The sequence below is a fragment of the Equus asinus genome, chromosome 19 (genome assembly GCF_041296235.1).
Source record: "Equus asinus isolate D_3611 breed Donkey chromosome 19, EquAss-T2T_v2, whole genome shotgun sequence".
NCBI lineage: Eukaryota > Metazoa > Chordata > Mammalia > Perissodactyla > Equidae > Equus > Equus asinus.
Genome location: NC_091808.1, coordinates 8201557 through 8224659, shown reverse-complemented (window position 1 = coordinate 8224659; position 23103 = coordinate 8201557). Strand labels below are relative to the sequence as shown.

Genomic DNA, 23103 nt, shown 5'->3' with positions numbered 1-23103 from the left:
TTATTTTCTCATATTTTTATCTCCTGTTTTCCATCTTGGTCTTTTTATCTTTTTTGATGGGGCATTTCCTCAGTCTTACCTTTCAGTCCTTCTACTGAACTTTTAATGTATGCTATTTTATTTTAAATTTCTCTGAGTCCTTATTTTGATCTCTAATGATTTCTTTCAATAGCCTCTTATTCTTGTTTCATTGAAGGCACCATCTTATCTCTCTTAAGAATATTACTTACTGATAGCTTTTTGGAAAACTAGCTCCTGTTTCCCTCTGTCTCATTTCTGTCCCACTGAATTTTGTTTGTTTGACTTGGTCTTTGGCTTTTACCTTGGAACCTTATGTCACATGTCTGTTGATCATGGACTTTTTCTTCATATTTAGGATAAGGCACTAAAAAGCTGATGGGAGGTTCTCGTATACAGTAGTCCCCCTTATCCAGAGGGATACGTTCCAAGACCCCCAGTGGATGCCTGAAACTGTGCATAGTACTGATTTTTTCCTATACGTATTTTTTCCTACACGTACGTAGTTGTGATGAAGTTTAATTTATAAATTAGGCACAGTAAGAGATTAACAACAATAGCTGGAAATAAAATAGAACAGTTATAACAATATACGGTAATAAAAGTTATGTGAATGTGTGGTCTCTCTCTCAAAATATCTTATTGTACGGTACTTACCCTTCTTGTGATGGTGGGAGATGATAAAACGCCTACATGATGAGATGAAGTGAGGTGAATGGTGTAGTCATTGTGACATAGCCTTAGGTTACTATTGACCTTCTGACAGCACATTAGAGGGAGAATCACCTGCTTCTGGACCTTGATTGACCACGGGTAACTGGAACCACAGAAAGTAAAACTGTGGGTAAGGGGGCCCTTCTGTATACGATATCTCATTGAGCTTTGCTGTAATGGTCTCTGGCTGGACTCTTCTGTTGGTGCAGTTTCCCCCGTATTTTAGTATCTCTAGTTGTATTCTCCTTTGCTGGGTCAGCTTCCCCATAGATTAATGTATCAATCTGGCTCAGGCTCTCTAAAGAGGAAGTTTTAGTTTTCTGCTGGCGAGAGGGAGAGATGGCTGCCCAACTGCATCAGGTAGAGGAGGTAGTCTGGGGTCTACTTCTGCTGTTTACAGACTTTCAGCCCATCTTCTGTTGGAGATACCCATACCTCTAGTTCCTGAGCTTTCTGCATGAATTGGCCTGTTTCTGAGCTTCCTTTACCTAGGTTTCACCTTACTGGGTGTGTTATATTGGCTATCGTTTGTCTGCTTTCCAGCTTTTAAAATCTGTTTTGTTCTCTTTGTCCGTATGAGGTTTATGCTTTTAAATATATATATATATTTTTCTGTAATATGGGTAGGGCTTTGGGAAGTAAACATAGGTATTTCATTTCTGTGCTTAACCAAAAGCCCTACTTAGTTTTTTTTTTTTTTTTTTTTTTAAAGATTTAATTTTTTTCCTTTTTCTCCCCAAAGCCCCCTGGTACATAGTTGTATATTCTTCGTTGTGGGTCCTTCTAGTTGTGGCATGTGGGACGCTGCCTCAGCGTGGTCTGATGAGCAGTGCCATGTCCGCGCCCAGGATTCGAACCAACGAAACACTGGGCCGCCTGCAGCGGAGCGCGCGAACTTAACCACTCGGCCACGGGGCCAGCCCCAGCCCTACTTAGTTTTTAAGAAGTAATTCTGCGTTTGATCTTTTTATTCTCCTCTTAGGTACCTCTGGCAGTTTAAATCTTTATTTGCAGCAAAAGAGTTAACCCTGTCAACTGTTTAGTTTTGTATAGCTACTGTGTATTTGCATTCCATTTAGTATACTGGATATTTGTAACTATAAAACCAGATCCTGGGCTAGCTTCTATTTTTGTGCAACAGCAAAGGCGCCAGCAGAGGGAATTGATGAAAGCTCTCCAGCAACAGCAGCAGCAACAACAGAAACTCTCAGGTTGGGGGAATGTCAGCAAACCCGCAGGTACCACGAAGTCTCTTCTGGAGATACAACAGGAAGAAGCCAGGCAAATGCAGAAGCAGCAGCAGCAGCAGCAGCAGCAGCACCAGCAGCCAAATAGAGCCCGGAATAGTACGGTAGGTTGCTTTTCCTAAGCAGTCGTTGGATGGATGATGTTATAAGTTATCTTTTCTGACTATTGTGGACTCTCTTTTTATCTTTTAATATTGTTAACCATAATCATTTGTCTCTTTTTCTTTAACAGCATTCCAACCTGCACACCAGCATTGGGAATTCTGTTTGGGGCTCAATAAATACTGGTCCCCCTAACCAGTGGGCATCTGACCTAGTCAGTAGTATCTGGAGTAATGCTGACACTAAAAACTCCAACATGGGATTCTGGGATGATGCAGTGAAAGAGGTGGGACCTAGGAATTCAACAAATAAAAATAAAAACAACGCCAGTCTCAGGTAGGGCTCAAAATGATCAAACCTCTGTTCCTTGGTGGGTTGGGGGATGGGGCATATGAAGAGTGGGATATTGGCTGGGCAGGGAAAGGTAGTTATTTAGTTTTTTCTTATTTTCATCTGTGTACAAGCACGTGAGGTCATAGTTTAGTGATTGCTTTCCTCCCCCTGGAAACACATCTATGTTATGACTAGGAGCTCCTTCTGCTGCTGGGCACTTAGTCCATTACCTGTCACGTGGTAACCACTTAATAAATACTAGGAATAGTATATTTTCGTTGTTGTTGTTGAACATTTCTCTAAGGTATTCTCTAGACCTTAGCATTTTTTTCCTAGTTTATATTTTTAAGTTACTTATACTATAATGAGTATTATAAACACCTCTGTAATGGCCTTGAGCCTATTTATTTTTATGACAAATTAGTTACATTTTGCCTTCATCTTTCTTTCCTTAAGTATATAGTGCTGTTGAATGAGCATGGGTTTTAGTGTTAAATACATCAACTCAGATCCCAGCACTACCACTTATTAGCTGTGTGACCTTGGGCAAAAGGGAAACTCTTTGAGCCTCAGTTCCCTCATCTGTAAAATGAAGATAACAACAACTTCCTGAGTGTAGCTGGAGAGATTAAATGAATACACCTGAAGTAGTCAGTAAAGTGCCTGGCACATAGTAACTACTTAATAAATGGTAGTGTTGTCAGATTGTTTCTTCTCGCTTGAGGGCCTAACACCTTGTGAGGAGGACCCTAAATATCCGTCAGTTTATTGAGAATCTTTGCCAGGCACTGTGCTCTCCCTTTGTGTACAATGTCTTTATTCCTTGTGATAACCCAAAGCAGTATTAGTACTATTTTACAGATGAGAAAACTGAGGCTTAGCAAAATTAAAAAGTACAGAAGGACATATAGAAATAATTTAATTATGTCTCTGAAAAGAAGCCCTATATTCACAAACTGGAATGTACTAGTTCAGGATGGATTTTTAAGAGGTTATTGGGTAACCACCCCCCCCCCCCGCAAATACAAATATTTGAATTTTGTTTTTTTTTTTCTTTCTTGGAGCCAAGCATTGGATTACTGGTCAGCCATCCAGTGTTGCCAAGACATTATCTGTTTATGGTGGTGTAGTATAATCATACAGTGACAGTTTCCGGGACTATAATATCGCCCTGTTGTTTTGCTTTAGTAAATCTGTAGGTGTGTCTAACCGGCAGAATAAGAAAGTAGAAGAAGAAGAAAAGTTGCTGAAGCTCTTTCAGGGAGTAAATAAAGCCCAAGATGGATTTACCCAGTGGTGTGAACAGATGCTTCATGCCCTTAATACGGCAAATAACTTGGATGGTAAGAACTGGGGAGGGAAACCCAGCATGTAGAATGGCAGAGCAGAACCCACAGAGGAGTTGGCAAACTGGAATTATGGGCCACAACTCAGGAGGTGACATCTCAAGGAGGTGAAGTCCTGCACCTGCTGTAAGAACTTGACTCTTTAGTAGTATTGTGTATAGTATGACTTGTGAGAAAAGTCCTGTAATACTCTGCTCGAATAGGTTATCAGTGGTTGCCAAAAAGTAAATGTTATCTCAGGCTGTCGTATGCTGTACAGGACAGAGGTGGTCATAGTTCCCTGCTGCTCATTTTATGGGGGACATTGCCAGTCAGACCAAGTCCTAAGGAAGGTAACTTATAGGGGGAACAAAGGTCAACCAGGGCAAGAGAAGGTTGAGGTGATGTGAGATCTTTCCCTTCCTCCTTTGGGGCGGGGGTGGGAATCACGTGACAGAGCAAGTAGACTTAATCTGTGCGGGAGAAAACTAGGACCAATGTGTGGAAGTGAAAAGGTTCAGCACAATTTGAAGAAAACTTGCTAACTATTAGCTGTTCACAAAGAGAATTCTCTGCTTAGATGGAAGTGAGTTCCTCCCTCACCTCCGGATGTTTGAACACAGATGGGTCAGCTTGGTGTGGAAGGGGTTACCATAACTGATAGGCTCTGTTGAACTAGTCCGCTTTGCATGTCTTGTCTGAAACCAAGGATCTCTTAAAAACGGAGCAGTAAAGGAATTAAAGAGTTCCCTTGCAGTGTTGTAACAATATCTAATGATCTGAAACAGCCAGAGAAAACGATAGTAAATAAGAGTAATGGCTGCCATCCATTAAGCACCTACCATGTGCTAGGCACTTTCTAGGGATTAACATGTGTTATCCCAGTTTTTAAATTTTTGTAGCAATTTTATAAGATACCATTACAATATAGGTGATATTATCCCCATTTTATAAATTAGGAAACGGAGGCTCAGAATGGTTAAGGAACTCATCAAGGTCACACAGCCAGCAAATTTCAGAGTCAGGTTTTAAGCCCATATCTGTCTAACTCTGATACTTGTGCTTTCCTCCTACACCACACTGCTTGCATGTTCCATTTGACTTCTCTCTAAACGTGTGATGTCTCAGTGAAGTGAAAGGAGGGTATGGCTTTATCTTTAGTATCTGTCATGGTGCCAGGCACACATTATAGCATTTAATAAATATTGAGGGGGCCGGCTCCGTGGCCGAGTGGTTAAGTTCGCTTGCTCTCCTGTGGCGGCCCAGTGTTTGGATCCTGGGCGCGGACATGGCACCGCTCGTCAGGCCACGTTGAGGTGGCGTCCCGCATCCCACAACTAGAAGGACCTGCAACTAAGATATACAACTATGTACTGGGGGGTTTGGGGAGATAAAGCAGGAAAAAAAAAAAGAGATTGGCAACAGTTGTTAGCTCAGGTGCCAATCTTTAAAAAAAAAAATAAATATTGATTGAATTTAAGAAAAGAAAGAATGAATCTCCAAATACCTTCAGTCTAGGCAAGCACTTGTTTCAATTAACGTAACATTTAGTTTCTACCAACATAACATTTAGTAAAACTAAACATGCATGATCTGTCTTTGTTTGACTCTATACTATTTCAGATAATTTTGGGCATTGCAATGATAGCGGCTTCCCCTCACCATTTCTACAGAGTAGATTAAAAAATATTTAACATAATAGCTGCATACTTTTCAAGTTTCTGTCATTGTCTGTATTAGGTGTGACAATATATTGAAAACGAAAACTGATTTTTTGTATGTGATATTTCATTGTTACTCTTTGTCTTCTCCCCCCTCGTGCTGCAGTTCCGACATTTGTTTCCTTCCTCAAAGAAGTAGAATCTCCTTATGAGGTCCATGATTATATTAGGGCCTATTTAGGAGATACCTCAGAGGCCAAGGAGTTTGCCAAGCAGTTCCTCGAGCGCCGTGCCAAACAGAAAGCCAGCCAGCGGCAGCAGCAGCAGCAGCAGCAACAGCAGCAGCAGCAGCAGCAGCAGCAGCAGGTATGAGGCAGCAGAGGGGCGCAGCGCCCCGAGAGGGAGTATTAATACCTGGAAATGTTGACAACCAGAGAAGTGAAAGTGCAAACAAAGACACCATTGTTTACATCAAATGACCAAAGCTTTTTAAAATGTGGTAGACTTGATACTTTCAAATTACATGTCCAGAGACCTTTGTGAATTTCTCAAATAGCAAATATAACCATTCTTTCTCTGTTAGGCACAACGGCCCCGTTTTTCTTGGTTCATGTATGTGTCTTAATCAAATTGCAAATTCCAACTTGCCACAGACCCATAAATTTGGTTTTGAATAGTTAAAACCTACAAATGTTAAATGTCCAGTGCTCAGGATACACTGTACCCAGTACTGACAGCACTGCAGCATGCCAGACATTTTGTGTGTTGTGGCTGAGGATGTAAGGTGCAGCCAATTCTCTTTATTTGTGGTAGTTATGTTCTGTGAGGTTACTGACAACAGTGAATTAGCGAATAGTGAACTGTTTCCTAGAGGAAATACAGGGGTAGGTTTCTACAAACTTCTCGTCACGTTTTTCTCAGCCAATCAATATGTAACCGTGTTTTGTGTGCATTTCTGTTTAAAGATGCCTTATTTAATATATTGTTGATTTATTACCACTGAACTCGGCTGCCGATTGCACTATGTAACTCATGTTCAAATGAAGCTTATCTGACACATATATTTTGTCCATAAAAGCATGTCACAGCCTCCTTGCACTTAGAAACAGTAGGCAGCGTTTAACACTTGGGGACCATTTTAAACAATGAAATCACCAACAAAAAGCTTAAAATTGTGAAAAACATGACACTAAATAGACTTTAAAAGATGCTTTTTGACGATATGAGAGCTGAGACAAGGAGGCAGAATATTGTCCTGTTCTGTCTCAAGTGGGAATGTGTGCCTTGGACAACTCAAATTTTTCACTGCTGTGTACCTGTGTGTGTCCAGAATGACCACAGAAGCACTACAAGGATCGCTTTTGGGGTTACACATTATAGTGAGGAAGCGAATTCGGGAATATGGAATCTGAATAATGAGGATTGGTTGTACGAGTATTCTGAAAGACAGATTGGTAAAGCTCATGGGGAGGCCTAAGAATATTCATATCCTGGGGCCGGCCCTGTGGCCGAGTGGTTAAGTTCACACGCTCCACATTGGCGGCCCAGGGTTTCACCAGTTTGGATCCTAGGCATGGACATGGCACGACTCAACAGGCATGCTGAGGCAGTGTCCCACAAAACACAACCAGAAGGACCGCAACTACAGTATACAACTGTGTACTGGGGGGCTTTGGGGAGAAGAGGAAGAAGGGGGAAAAAAGGGAAGATTGGCAACAGATGTTAGCTCAGGTGCCAATCTTAAAAAAAAAAAAGAATGTTCATGTCCTTTAATCCTATAATTCTTCTACTAGAGATAATGTTTGTTACAGGTCACTTCTGGGGATATGTAAGATACAGTGAGGTACAGGGCATTTAAAATCCATTTGGGTAGATGGGCTAACAGGGATCCACTGAAGGAAAGTGAAAGATGTAAGCATGAACAACACTGGATTTTAAGGATTCAGGAGAAGACAGAAGGCTCTTGCTTGGTGAAATGGCCACCTCTGTGTGCTGAAATAGGAAGCGGGAGGCCCAGCACACCACAGCCAGGCCTATCCTTCCAGTGTTCTTTCCCACTCCTCCCTCCCCCGCTACCACTACCCATGCCTTCAACTGGTTCATTGAATCTGATCCCAATTTAAAATTAATTACTCTAATAAGAGCAACAAGTATGTGTGAACGATTGATAGACTATTTCATAGTTCAACCAATTAGTGGAAAGTGTATGGATAATATTTTTTTGACCAGCTTCCTTCTTGGATTGCCAATAGGAATAAAGTACATGATATTAACTTTGTTTGGTAACATGTTGCCAGCTGGTGTGCAGCTTGTCCTCTCTGTCCGGGGGCCCAGAGAAGAAAGGAACCTTCCACTTTGGGTGGGTGAGGGGTGTAAATTGCCAGAGTGCAGAGGTCTCTTTGTGATTATTTGCTGTATATTTAATTTCCTAGTGGATGTTAGATCCATGTATACTCAAGAGGTTTTGACCACCGTCTTCTCACAGCACAGTGGATACCTGGAGTTACCAGGACAGGCCTTGTGGAGGCATAGAGCTTAAATGGGATGTCAGAATCTAAGTGAAGGAAAAGGGCACCATAGTGGACTGCTCTTGGTTTCACTATTACCAGAATCCATGATAGGCTTTCTGTTTTTAAACTCATTCTTCACATGGTGCGGGGAAATCAACCATTTTCTTAGGGTGGCCAAGCCTGCATCCACCGTGTGACCTCAGTTGTGCCATCTTATTTCACAGGAGCCTGTGTGGGGGATGAACCACAGTGCACTCCATTCAGTGTTTCAGACCAATCAGAGCAACAACCAACAATCCAATTTTGAAGCCGTACAAAGTGGCAAGAAGAAGAAAAAACAGAAGATGGTCCGAGCAGATCCCAGTTTATTAGGTGAGCGCAGGCCTAAAGTCTCAGCCAGGAATTAGGGGGGTGCTTGTTATGGCACTTAATGTATTGAGTCCCATGGTGGGATGTTGGTTTATGAAGGGAACTGTTTCTTAGCAAAATTAATTTTTTTAACCAGTTCAAAATAAGTAGTATTCACTGGGCATCTCAAGGCAAGAGCTGTGTCTCAGGTACTATATAGGGTGTAAGACAAGTAATTTATATTGCATGATGCTCTAAACTTTAAAGCCTTGTTTCATATTTAATATGAATTTCCTTGCAATTTAGTTGGCAAGTAGTGCTACTGGAGAACAATAAAAGTTGTTTAAAAACTTCAGTGCTGATTTATGTGGAAGTACACCATAAATCCAATCAAGCGTTCAAAGAAAAGAACCAATATTTGTTGATATCCACTACTTATATGTCACATGAGTCTCAGAATTACTCTGCATTGTGTGGTGATGTTCCAGTTTTCCTAATGAGTAAACAAGGCCTAGAGGATCTAGAACACAGCTCTTCAGCAGTGGGACTGGGGTTTGAGAGCAGGCCTGTTTTCTTTCCATTCTCCTCTGCTACTCACAGCTATTCTTGTCTAGTATCGAGGACCAGTGTCTTCATGCAAGGCAGCTTCATGGAAAAGGTGACCCCTGAAATGGGGCCTTGGCAGGAAGGATAGGGGAATGGTGTTTCTGGAATAAACAGCATAGACAAAGCTGATGGGCTGCCTGTGTTTGTTAAATTGCCCCAACAACCTACAGACAATGATGAAATTAAAATTATTCTATATTTATGAACTTAAAATAGGCTATTGTAAAACCATGCTGTCTGGAATAGAACAATTATATTGGCAAGATGGCAGGTTGGGGTGTTGGCCAAGTTAGGAGGCTGTAGTACAGACCAGATGAAAGATACTAGTGGCCTAAAATAGGGTTTTGCTATTGGAGATGGAGAGGAATTAGATAGATTTGAGAAATTTAGGGGATAGAATTAGCTGGACAAGGAGAAAGGAAAGATTTGGGCAGCAGGATGGATAGTGTTGCCATTTGCTAACATGCTAAGTACTGGGAAGTGGAGCAGGCTTATGGGGAAATGGTGCGGTGATTAAGTGTTGGGTGAGTTGAATGTGAAATGACTGTGAGACCTCCAATGGAGATGCCCACGTGAAAGAACTGACAGCAACAGCAAGAGGTAGGTTGCAGCCCTCCTCTGCCCTTGGTAGACTCCATCCTTTCCTTCAGAGGTTTTCTGTCCTGGAGAAACCAAAATGTAAGGAACAGAAACCTGACTTTGAGGGTTGCCCTTTGGAATGGTACCTGAAAGCCAGCCTGGGAACATAGAAATCTGGTGAAATTCTGTTTTCTTTTGCCTATCTCGAAAGTTTATGGTAAGGATAGATGGAATTGTCCAAAATGTTATCCAGTTTTGACATAAATAGGTGAATATAGATTTGAAAGTGTTCCCTGAATGCTAATTGTGTGGGTTCTAGGTAAGAATGCCTTTGCTCTTTAGCTGTGGCACTGGAGGGTGGGCTCTCAGAGAAAAGCTGCCTCTGAAATGACGTACCGCTCTTTGGATTAAAGATTCCATCTGACCCCATCTCCTACTGCAGGCCCAAGACAGAAAGGGACTTAAAATCCCCCTTCAGAGGAGTGAGAGCGAGTTGTTCTAGGAGTAGAGGCTAAGTAATCTGTGTATCTAGAAGAAGGAGGCAAACAAATACAAGGGAAGTAAAAGTGCAGCCAAGTATTGAGGCAGCTCACCGGAGTGGGCTCCTACCTGGACCATTTCAGGAAAATTTCCGCTCACCTCAGTCTCCCTTTGGAAATTCTGCTAATAGTTACTAATTTCTGCCCCTTACCTTAAACTCATTTTCATTTATTATTATTTTTTAATTGATAGATGCCTTACTGATTTACAGATTGAGAAAAATTAATAAATATCCATCAGTCCCAGTTCGCAATGCATAGAGTGAGAAAACAGATTCTAATTTGATCCAAAAACATCCGTTGAGAAAGTAATCATTGATCAAAAGAGAATTTTGCTTCTAAAACAAACCATCAGGGGGCCCCGCCTCATTTTAATGAGCATATTCTCCATTGTACTCTTGTGCCTGTCTCTAGTTTTTAGAGCTATCAGGTACCATTGTGAAGAAGCATCCTATACTTGGATATGATAAATATACACACACAATAACATTTTTTCTCCAGTCATACTTTTAAGAACAGTCTCTCAAACCTTAAAGAAATCATGTGAGAGAGAGTCTGTTGTTCTGAACTTTACAGAATGTAGTCTTTAGAGCCAAGCAGACTAGGCTTAAATCCTGGTGTGTGTTGCCTTGGGTTTCATTATATCCCAGAACTTTCCCTTCTGTCACCTGGGGAGGAGAAGGGCCTGCCTTACTGGGTTTCTATGACAGGTCAGTGAGACCCTGTCTGCCAAAAGCCTGGGAATCAACATGTTAGGGCAATGAATAAGTAACTTTTTTTATGACCCCAGCTGCTTCTCCCTTCCTGTCTTTACATGGTTAAAATTTAGTTTGTATTTTTATTTCATTTCCACTTTTATTGCATGTAGCTCATTATTATTTTTATCACATTTCATCTGTTCTTGAGATATATGTGAAGTCAAAGAAAAACCTGCTTCAGAATAGAGTAATAGTTCATTTCATAGACTGTTTGGCCTTAGGTTTTTAGACTTACCTAATTAAATCGTTATTTGAAAATATGAACACTAAGCCTTTCATTATTTTCAACAAAAAAACGTCTTGTGGGCTATGGGAGCACAGTTGATGGGTGGAACTCCGGGTGGGGTTTGGAGTCCTGGCCTCTCCCAATATTAGGCCTCCCAGCAACTTGTACCACAGCTCACTTGGCTAATAAATAGGCATGTTTATGTTTTCAGATCAGGTTATTTTTGAGTCAAGATCATAGTATAGTTAAGCTGTTTTTATTATGTAAGGCATTTTTGTTTATTATTGGTACATTTAAAATGTGTACTTATTTGAAAACTTGAATATTAAAGAACAAAAAGGAGGGAGAGAAAACTTAAGTAATAATATTCACAGCACTGCTTTTAGACTGGAGAGCGTCGTCTGCTTGTTTTCTGCTGTTCCAGCAGCAGCTGACACAGTTTGGGGTTTCGTTTAGGGTAGATGAACTAAAAGTGTTTTGAGAGTCAATCATGCCAAGGAGGGCCTGTTAATAGTACTTTTATGAATCTCTGATTATGGAGTTTATTGAAAAATTACATACCTTTGGCTGCTGGCATTAGGTTTCAGACATCACTGGTGGTGTGAGTACGGCTTGTTGCCTGCAATGGCCATGCTCCTACTACTTTTTTAGGCCAGCCAGATTCCATTTTTCAGGTCTACTTAAAGTAGATTGAGTTGAATAAAGTCTTCCAATCTTTTTGTGCTGTCTGCTCTGTGATAGAACATCTGAGAGCTCTAAGGATCTTGTAGGAGGTCTGCCCTTCCCTTTCTCTACCCCTGAAGAGAAAACCTCTTGGCCAGCACTTTGACCAAGTTTTTGAGCCCTGGGGGGAAGTGTATTTCCAATAGTGAGTGTTGTTCCTGCCCTCCCCCCACCCCCATTTCTTTGAAGGTGCGTCTTCTGAATGAGCTTTCCCTCCGGGCCAGCCTGGCCGGGCCTTAATGCACACTTACACCCTAGGGTACTCTCAGGATTGTCTTAAGGCAGTGGTTTGCTATTCCTTTTAAGCAGTGATGCTGTTTTTTCTTTTCTATAATTAAATTATACCAGAATCCTAAGAAATAAAATAAAAGCAAAGAATCTCTCATTGGAAGGACATAAAACTGCTGCTCTGACCTTTATCCTTCTTCCTTCTCCCTCCCTTGAGTACCCCTGTGGTCTGCTCAAAAGCAAGAGACATATTCCAGCCAACTGCCTGGAGTTTGAGCCACTCGCTGTCTGGGTGTGGTCACTCATTGCCAATCTCTTCCTGCAGGGTTTTCAGTCAATGCTTCATCGGAGCGACTCAATATGGGTGAAATCGAGACTCTGGATGACTACTGAGCACCTGCCCGTGGCCTGGCCTCCCCTCTCCTCTCTGCTGACCATGGATTCTCCACCTTTGGACACAACTCTTCCTCACCATTTACTCTCTATCACTCTGCAACAAATCACAGAACCGATCATCTCAGGCTTTTTCTTCTAGCCCTTTGTGTCCAAGATTCTTTAAACCGTTTTTGTTGGTGAGCATCTCAGACTGTAGATAAGTGGACCGGACCCTGTGTCTCGGGGGTGGCAGTGGGGATCACTCCCCAACAAGGCTGATTTTGGGCAGCACCTGTTTACTGTGCCGTGATTTCATCTGCTGTCTCCCAGAAAGTGTGTTGGGATCTGCCAATAGCAATTTACTTCCTCTTGTCACTTTTTTCCTTCTATTTTGTTTTTCTTCTTCTTTTTGTCTCCCCCCTCCCCCACTCCCCATAAGGGCAAGGGGTCTAAATGGTGCAATCATGAAGAGAGTTAATGGTAACAGACCTTGGCCAACAACAAAACGCCCATGGACTGTGACTTGAGTGTCCAACAGAGACAGTCAGAGCTTTCCCAGTCTGAAGGTTGCATTGCCACTGCTAACTTTGGGATTGCATCAAAGAGACCCTGAGTGGGGTGGAGTTTAGATTGGATTGGTTTGATGTTGCACACCCCTCACCTGTTCTTTCTGAGCATCCTTTCGGAGAAAGAATTCATTTTTTCTTCATTAGATAGTGACTTCCAAACAAGCTGACTTCTCCCCTGGCATACTCCAACCTGATTGGACAAAGGAAACCCTGTGGCCTGGGAGAGGGACTTATTCTTAATTTTTCTTTCTTACAAAAACTGATTTTTCCCATAAATATTTTTACTTCAGAGGACTAGGACCAGTTTGTTTTGGGCCTTTCTGCTGAAAATTTGTCTCGTTTAAGAGGCAGCTAGGATCTTTACCATATGTATGAATTTGTATAATTTCATTTTGGATAGGGATAAACTTTTGCTTCTGATAAAAGCCTGGAATTTCATCTGGTTCCTCAGAGCATTGCGTGTGTGTCTTGCTGTGGCCCCGAAAAGGTTTTGTTTAAAGATTCTGGAATGGCAAGTTACTTGCCTTTTCTGAAAAGAGAACATACAAAACCTGACCATCTTTAAGAGCTTCGTCCTTGGAAACCACTATACAGGAGAATGCAGTGGGGGAGGGGATGGGAGAGAACGGGCGAGAGAAGCCTGCTTCCGGCTTCTGGCCATGGCCTCCTAACACCCCTTCACTTCGAACATAAACGTGTCCAAGCCCTATTTATAAACAAATCCTCTTCCTGCCTCCAGCAGCCCCCACAGAACATCACGTGGAATTGCCAATCACACTTTGGTCTGGAGCCATCGGGCCATCCATCCCTGTGTGAGAAGTGCTGTGGTTCGGTGGCTTCTGGTAGAGCACCTTTCTTTCTGTCGTCACTGCCTGAAGAAGGCTGGAGTTGCTCTGAGAGCGGTTTGGTTTTGGATGATTATATTTGGTTTCTATTTTTATTCTTTTGGATCACCATTCTCCCTATCCCTTCTTGCCTCCCTCCCTCCTAAACATGTACAATAACTATACAGAGACTGCTACAAACTTGTATATAGTTTTTGGATTAAATAGCATGAGGAGATGGGGAACCATTTAAAATTGGGACTCCTACTCTCCTTTGCTTTGTAAATTCAAAAAGTGGGGGGTGGGGAAGAGGGATAGTTAAAATGTTTACAAAACTTTAAGCTCCCTCAGAACTTTTGCCAGTGTGGAGGAAAATAAAAAAGAACTTAAATAAAACTTCGTGGTATTCTATGTGAGCGTACCTCTTGTACTCGCCTTTGTCAAGGCTGAGTTTTGCACTAAACTGTTCTCTTGGTTCTATGGAAAAGCTCCAGACGCATGAGCACCCGAGACATGGAGGCAGCTGTGGCTTCCTCTGCCAGGCTGTGGAACACTGGCTGGTTCTGTATTTGAGAATTTAAGGTCAAGATAAACATGGGTAAGTTTGACCAGATGTCTTTCCTTCTTTGACTGTCCCTTTCTGCTGGCCTGGGGATCGTCTCCTGCCCTCACACCACAGACACACCCCTGAATGTGTCCCTCTAGAGCCTACCCACACCTTCCAAACTAGACTCTACTGTGTGCTTGTTCAGGGAAAATAAAAATAAATAAAACACTAACATTTGGGGGCAGGGTAGGCAGATTGGAGGGAGCAAAGTCATTTTGGTCATGGAACATTCCATTTGTTTAACTGGGTGCCTTGCTCCTACCTGAGGAATTTCCCACTTAGTGGAAAGAAGCCACTCTTCCCTAGGAATGTTTGTTTCTGAATCAGTTCTGATCTCTTTTTCACATTCTCAGTTCCTCACCCTTTCACTTACTCCTTTCTGTAAATTTATTTCCAAATTATCTGAACTGTTCCTGGTTTTAAAGTATTTGTTTTGTACACTGTTTGCTTCCAGTTATTTTCGTTGAGAGATTTTAAAACATACCCAGTCAAGGTAGTTTGATAATGAAGACTTTCGCCAAGATGAAGACTTTCCCCAAGATAGTAGGTATTCTGGTTACTGTTGCTGCAGGACAATTTACCCCCAAGCTGGCTTACAACAACCCTTCTTTTTTGGTAGTTTTCTGAGTCGGGACTTTGGGAAGGGCTCAGCTGGGCGGTTCTTCCATGGTGTCTCCTCTAGTTGTGGTCAGATATCAGCTGGGGCTACAATCTTAGGAAGGCTAGATGACCAGACTGGCAGTTGAGGCTGGCCGTCTGGTGGGGACTCAGCTGGGTTGATGGTTAAAGGAAATGTGTATGTCCTCTCCACCATGGCAGCTTCTGGGTAGATGGACTTAGGTGGCAGCTGGCTTCCCCCAGAGAACTGGGCAGAGGCTGCATCACCTTTCTGACCTAAACTCAGAAATCACACAGTGTCACTCCTTTGACACTATATTCTGTCAAAGTAGTCACAAGCCCACTCAGAGTCAAGGGGTTGGGAACATCCCCATCCCCTTTGATGGGAGGAGTAGTAAGGTGGCATTGTTAGAAGAACATCTGAGATGGGAGATACTGTTATGGCCGTTTTCAGAAAACATCTGCATAAAATGAGTTTATACATATAAATCAAGGAACTTTGTTTTCATTGGCTCTAAGTGGAGGGATTTTTTTTTTTCTCTTTAATTTCAGGGTGGATAATTGTACTTCTGGCTTTATTTTAAATTATTTTCTTTTAGGACAACCATTTAATAAATATATATATAGTGTATATATAGAGAGAGAGAGAGTGTGTGTGTCATATATGTTATTTTTAAATTGATCAGCTGAAGAAATTTATTTTATACAAAATGCCCCTTTCTACATTAATGAAAATTAAAAGTATGTGTATGACTCTGGTAAAGAGAAGTGCCCTTGTGGAACAAACCTATTTCTCTGCTCCGCTTCCCATATGGGAAGTAGAACTTCATCAGAAGAGCAGCAGGCATGTGCTATAAATAAAGTAAGGTGCAACCAAGAGCATATTCCAAATGGAAGGTGGCCTCATAGTTGATGGGTCTCTTGAAACAAAAAAAGAAAGCCCAGCTCTGGAGGAGGCTTTGGCTGTGCTTGAGTGCACGCGATTCCGGGTGAGGAAGTGCTTGCTGGGACCGTGGGGAGCCTGGGAACTGTGAATCTGCCAGATGTGTGCTGTTCATTTTATGGATGTCATCCGATGCCCTGAGCATGACGGGCCCATACCGCTTTTGGTACTGCCGCCTCCGGACTGGGAACATGGAGCCTTCGAGGGGAGAGTTTTCCTCCAGGGATTAATCAGTGGGAATGTTTTGCAAGTAAAGAAACAACCATAGCTATGCTTCACTGTATAGAAGAAACGGCACATAGATGCTGGGAAGCAAGAGGAGAGAAGTGAACTCTTTACGTACTTTCTGCCCTGCCACTTTCGTAGCTGGCACAGTGATGCTATCATGGGGATGGAACTCAATGATAGCTTCAACATCAGTAAATCCAGCTGGTTTTAAGAAGCAGAGACATCATTTCTTAAAGATTGTTCACTTGTCCTAACAAATGTAGGAGGGGTAGATTAATTTATCTTGACAGCAAATTGCTTTTTTCTTTGAATTCCTCCTTTAGCATGAGAAATGGTCCTGAAAACAGTGGGGCAGTATTAGGTTTGGTTGCTTATAACAGAAGACGCAAAGTAACAATGACTTAAGATAGTTTGTTTCTCAAGTGAAATCCGAGCTCATCAGTCCAAGGCTGGTGTGGTGGCTCAGGGACCCAGGTTTTTCTGTTGCACCATCCTGATTGTGGCTTCCATCCTCAAGGTCACTCATGGTCCAAGCTGACTGCTAGAGCACCAACCATCCTGCCCATATTCTAGGCAAGAGGAAGGAGTTAGGTGAGGCAAAAGAGCACGCTGTCCTGCTCAGTCGGCCACCTTTAAGGAGCTTTTTGGGGAGCCCTACTCAACTCTTAACTCTTATCAGCCAGAATATAGATACATACGACAGTTGCAAGAAAGGTGGGAAATTTGGGAGTTTTAGTTGAGTGCTTTGCCACCCCAAATACCTCTGGCATTCTGTTTCTAAGAAATGGGGAGAATGGATATTGCATTGACAGCAGTCTCTCTACACCATCATTCTCTTCTGTTTTGAAATGGGGAAAGTTTGGGAGAGTTGAGTTTGTGCGCATTGACTGTGGGAAAGGAATTCCAGCAGCTGCCGGAGTCTGGCCTGTAAGACAAGGCCCTCATCCTCTTCCGGTGCAGGGGCTCAGAGCACGCTCTGGTGTCCATTCTCGTGCAGAGCCGGAACCCGGAGCAGTTTCCAGGGGCCCTACCTTGCTGTGTCTCCCAGTGCTACCCAGAATCTAGGTCTTGGTTTCTTGAATGGGGGTCCTAGAGTCAAGCTGTAAGATTTGAATATTGATGCGATGACTGACTTTGGGCAAGTATTTGTTTCCCCACCTGTGAAATAGGAACTATCAGGTAGTTGTGATCAATAACTGAAAATGTAATTGCACATTTCAGTACAGTGCCCAGCACATGAATGCTTGATAAATTCTCTGTGTAGGCCATTTTGCAAGGGGGAAGGGAGTTTGTGGGCTCAAGTACAGGCTCAGTAGAGCATATTAAATAGGGTTAACCTCCCTCTTAGACATCTTAAAATTACTGCAAAGGAGGAGTCCTCAGGGAGGCAGTATGGGGTGGGTTCCAGGAGATGGGATATTAGCACCAGCCTCATCATTAACCAGTCCTTCCTGTCCTGTCTCTGGGCCTCTGTTTCCTTGCCTGTCAGATCAGGGGGTTGCTCCAGATCATCTGAGGAACTTGAAGCAAAAGTCAGTCCTGAGCTCCATATCCAGAGTTTCTAATTTGGGGGAGGCCCCAGCGTTGGGAATTATTTTTAAGTGCGCCACCTGGTTCTAAACAGCCTGATAGGGGAGCCACCGGCCCAGCTCATCTGTGAGGTTTCGAAACCTTCAGCTCTTGCCTCCTGAACGTGCAAGTGTGGTCTGCGTGTGCAGCTGCCCGTCCTTGCAGCATGCTGCTGACACTTGGTGTTTGTGAGTTTAGCTCTTGTGTCTGTGTGGACACAAGACTGTGCACTTCGACAGTGCACGACAAATGTCCTTTTCAGTTTTACTGAAGCAGACCCCTGTCGAAACACAGGCATGGTGAGCCCCATATAGGGGAGCAAGACACTCACCTGGATTTTCTGACTTTCTTTGGTAATGTGAAATTAAGCCTTAAGCAGGTCAGGGTCCCATCATCAAACAGAAACCACCCTAAATGTTCAATCAACAGAAATAGAAAAAAGGGCTGGCCCCATGGCCTAGTGGTTGAGTTCGGTGCTGTCCACTTCAGTGGCCCAGGTTCGTGAGTTCAGATCTCAGGCATAGACCTCCATCACTCATCAACCACGCTGTGGTGGCAACCCACATATAAAATAGAAGAAGATTGGCACAGATGTTAGCTCAGGGCTAATCTTCCCCAGCCAAAAGAAATCAAAGTGAGGTTCGTGGGTTGCATTTGGTTGATATGTTTAAGTCTCTTTTAGTCTTACCATTCCCCCCAACTCCAAAAAAATTGAGTTTATCATTTATCCACAGAACATCCTATATTCTGAATTCAAGAGGGGGTACACTTATGGTGTCAATTTGTTCACCTCCCCCACATTTTCTGTAAATTATTAGTCACATCTGGAGGCTTGATGAAATTCAGATTCTCCCCTCCCCCTCCAAGAAGACGTATTTGGTGGTGTGGGTACATACTGTCTATCACATTGGTCGTGTCGGCAGGCACTACTGTCTGTTTGTCCCGTTTTTATGTTCTGTCCATCACATCAGTCATGTTGGCAGGCAATACTGTTCCCATTTGTACTCATGTCAAAACTCATCAGTATGTTCTGTTGCTACCAGGTTGTTCATCCATTGTAAAAGTTCTACTGATCTTTCATGTAGCAGTTTTAGACATTCATCGATGATCATTGCCTGAGTCTATTTCATTAGTCATTGAAAAATAATGATTTGTCTTTTGAGCAGGGAGGAGTTTTCATTTTGATAAATTTTAAACCTAAAGAAAACTTGCAAAAACAGTAGAAAGAACTCCCACATAACTTTCACCCAGATTCTCCAATTGCTAACATTTTACCGTATCTGCTTTATTTTTTCTTGATGACTCTCAATAATGACTCTCAGTAACTTTTTTTTAATGAACCACTTGAGAGTAAGCTACAGACATCATGTCCCATATCCCTAAACATTTCAGGATGTATTTCCTTGAAACAAGGACATTTTCTTACATAACCACAGTACAATTATTAAAATTAGGAAATAAGTGATACAATACTATTAGTTAATATCCAGGCTTCATTCATACTTCACCAGTTATTCTGCTAATGTCTTTTCTACGGAAAAACAAAAAGGTGCAGGTTGCCATCCATGGTCACTGTGTATTTAGTTGTCATGTTTCGAGTCTCCTCTAATCTGGAACAGTTGCTCTGTCTTTGTCTTTCCTATCTTGACATTTTTTCAGGGTAAAGGCTATTATCTTGTAGAATGTCCTCACTTTGGATTTGCCTGGTGTTTTCTCCTGATTTAGTTGAGATTATGCGGTTGGGCAGGAATGCTACAGGAGTGGTACATCCTCAGTGCGCCCCATCAGGAGACACGTGCCGGGTTGAACCATTGCTGGCAGTGTTAACTTTAATCACTTGGTTAAGGCGGTGTCTGCCAGGTTTCTCCACTATAATGATTTTTCTCTTTATGTAAATGAGACTATGTAAATATCCAGTTCCTTATCAAACTTTGATCCACTAGTTAGAGGAGCCATTGATGATTCTTGCTTGAACAGTTAGTAACGTGTTTGCCAGCCTTTGCTTTTACATTTATTAGCATTCTACCGTAAGGAAGAGCTTTACACACACACACAAGTGCACACATTATAGGTTATAATCTGATACTATTTTTAGTGCACAAATTGTCCGTTTGGAGCCCCTCCCAGTTGGCTTCTGCATCCTTTTGCCATATCCCCATCATTCCTTGAGCACTTCCTTGCCTTGGCATGAGATATTCTAGACTCATCATCTACTACTCCTTTCCAAGATTTGGAATTAGCCATTTCTCCAGGGAGCCTTGGTTGCTTTTAGTGGGGAATGGTGTTCAGAAACCGATCGAAAATCTCCCATTATCCTAAATATATTTCCTTATTTGCTCAATCCTAGAATACACCAAGGTGGTTTAATAATTGGTAACCCATCTTACTGTGAAAAACAAACTTTCTAACTGGAATTCACTATTTGTTTAAAGATACACCTCCAACATTACAAAAATACATATGTACAAACTTAATCATGCAGATAATCTTTGTAATTTAGACTTTGGTCTGAGAGTGCATTGCCATTTTTCTTGCTTTACTGTGGTTTATTAGTCATTTGAAATAGAATTTACTGTCTTGAATTTCTTAATAGTTTTACCTTGAATTTGTCTTTTATAAGTGAAGTCTGATGGAATAATGGGGCATGCATCAGGGGCTTGGAACCTTGGCTTACACATGGTTCTGCCCTCCCAGGATGGGTTCTCAGTCGCCCACTCCTGCCGCTCGGCAGCCTGCCCCTCCCTACTTCACATCCACTGAGGTGGATTCAGGCCAAAACTCCATCTATCACTTGACTTCCATAAGCTCTCACTTTGATTGGTGAACACAGTGGCATTCTGGGTATCCAGAGATGAGTGTCAACAGAGAGCCCGAGTCCAGTGATGCCTGAAGATATGGGTATCTTCCTTTTCCCAGCGCACAGCTGCCCTGGGGTATGGCTGCCAATACCTTTGGGGAAGATTGGGAGGAAGATTTACTGTTTATACTTGTGGCCGTCTTGCAGAGTCCTTAATGAAATGTCTCCTCCCTTCCTGTCAAGAGATTCTGGGTCTGGGAACTAGGTGAGAAGCTTGACGTTCCATTGTAGTAAGTACAGATTTCTGCTCATTTGTCCCTTTTTGTATATCAAGTAATGCATTAGTAAGCTGCCCATGTATTTTATTCCTGGGGTCAAAACATTCTGATGGCCACTTCGTGTTTGCCGTTCATTGCAGTATTTGCATCCACCTTGTCTCTGAGAGTTCACTGCTGCCACTTGGCCTCTGCTGCTTTAGAATCACTTTGTTCCCATTGAAGTCAGTGATCCCATCATCAGCCCTGGCCAAAGAGAACACACACCACATATCTTTTCAAAGATGCTCATCTTCTCCTACCAGCGCCTCTCTCAATGCCTCTGTGAAGGGAGTGTGCTTTGGGGCCTACTGAAGACTTGGTAGGGGTGGGGAAGGTGGGAGTCACCTAAGATAAATGCATTTGAACATTCCTTCTTTCCTAAGTCTTTGGCTTCCCTGCTTTTCATTACAGCCGGCTTCTTAGTCTTATTGAATCTAGGCTGCTCTTGAGCTAGCTGTGAGTCAACCAGCCAAACTGTTAGAGCTGCTTCTGGATACTTAAGCTAAAACACTGAGTTCAGAAGATCCACTAAGCACACCCCTGTGGATGCATCCGGCCTGATCTAATGTCACATCACATCATATCCCTTTAGTCTAACACCTTAGAATTCATTCCTACACATATCCTCCAGGTTTCTATTAATATAAATTAGCAAAATCTTACTTAGTATTCAGTTACTAATTTATTGCTAGCATGAATTGGCAATTGTTTTAGTGTGTACTTGTTTCCTCCCGGGTCAGACTTGGTACTTGTTGCCTTGACTCTAGTCGTGGATATGGAGGCAATGAGGGTTTGTCAGGGTGGGTCTTGAGAGCAGGCATCCTCTTGCAAGGGAACCTACCAGATGAGTTTATTTATTATTCAGACCAGAAAAGGCTATTGTCTTCAGACAGAGGAGAAGAGCCTGCTGCTTCTGCAAGAGAGGATTTGTGAGTAGAAGACTCTCAGGTTGGTTTGAGTCTACCCAAATATCCTCATTCCAAACCTCAAGGTCTCACTCCTTCCCAATCAGTGCCATAAATTTCACCTGAGAGAACTGCATGGCTGTGAATTCAAATTTAAGACTGTAATTCTGTAGCCTGTGCAAATTTGGGAGCTGAATTTATGCCCTGTATCTACAAGAAATAGGAGAGATTTTTTTAAAGAGTGCCAAAGAAATGCTCTAGTTCTCTGATCATACCTTGACCTTAGAATTTAAAGCCTTGAAGTAGTTGTTTTCCAGGAGCACCCAATGCAGTAAAAAGCAGCCAGTGCACTTCCCTTTGCTTTTGATCGTCATCACTACTTAAACATCAAGTAGAGCGTCTACTCGGTCCTTTAAGCCTTGTCTTCAATAGGCACTTCATGCTAAACAACCACAAGTCCTACCATATGGCATGCCATGTGTTACCAGATCTCGTTTTCCTCTGCCAGTGGGTTCTTCCTTGCATTCAGGCTCAAACAGGGTGGCAAACCAAACTCAGAAACATCTCTCTCAGGGTCTGTTTCCTGGGACTGTTCCAGATGCTAAGCACTGTATTGGTCAGTGTCTGACTAGGAAACAGAGTTCACTCTAGGTATTTCAGACAGAAGAGATTGAATATAGGAATTTGTCATAAGGCTGTTTAAAGGACTGAAGGAGCAAAAGAGAGAAGGTAAGGGGACTCAGAAACTGACACCAGCCTGGGCTAGAAGGGCAGAAGCTCTGAGGCCAGAGCACTGTCCACTAAGCTCGTGGCGTTGGCATTCAGCTGCCTGATGAGGATCCAGGAGCCAGCACTTCCAGCCCTCTGTGGCTCCCCTGAGCCACCACCACCTGACCCTTTGTCATTGATGTTATTGTAGCCATTGCTGCTGCTACTGCCAGAGATGCTGTCAGAAATCTGAAGCAAAAAGAGAGTCACTTCCCTCCCACCTTCCAGTGCCTCCCACTGGCAGATGCTAACAGGAAGTCAGCTGGAAGGCAGGTCTCAGGAGTGTGATTTGTGGCTCTGACTCTACATTATGTTGCTACATTACATTGCTGGGCACAGAAAGGTGAGGGTGGGAGACAGAGAGCAAACCAGCAGCACCAGCAAATGAACTGAGCAAGTAAGAAGATGCTCAATGTTAAATCTATCCCAGAAACCCCAACTGATTGAATCCAAACCTTAAGTTCCTGCTGTGTGCTGGGCATGATGCTAGGTTCTGGAAATGCATCAGTGAGCAAAACACAGCCCCTGCAGTCCTGGGACTTACAGGACACAGGGTGGGGACAGACAGACAACCAATGAACGCTTCATCTAAAGGCACCATTACATCTCTCTGACAAAGGTTTTTTATCTGGGATACACAACTTGTAAAAATAAATGTAAAAAGAG

The 23103-nt window shown here is 42.6% G+C and overlaps 1 protein-coding gene across 12 annotated transcripts in view; it reads left to right on the top strand.

Annotated features, from left to right (window-relative positions):
• The window catches only part of GIGYF2 (GRB10 interacting GYF protein 2), a 126825-nt gene extending 112744 nt beyond the window's left edge, over window positions 1-14081 (top strand). For 11 of the 12 annotated variants that reach the window (XM_070489390.1, XM_070489383.1, XM_070489391.1 and 8 more), the window contains 6 exons: window positions 1874-2083; window positions 2212-2417; window positions 3603-3757; window positions 5567-5766; window positions 8135-8282; window positions 12243-14081. In XM_070489390.1, the coding sequence (XP_070345491.1) occupies window positions 1874-2083; window positions 2212-2417; window positions 3603-3757; window positions 5567-5766; window positions 8135-8282; window positions 12243-12310 (987 nt within the window). In that variant the 3' untranslated portion in view covers window positions 12311-14081. The remainder of the gene's footprint in view (window positions 1-1873; window positions 2084-2211; window positions 2418-3602; window positions 3758-5566; window positions 5767-8134; window positions 8283-12242) is intronic. The other variant, XM_070489388.1, reaches the window with a different exon arrangement.
• The last annotated feature ends 9022 nt before the right edge of the window (window positions 14082-23103 follow it).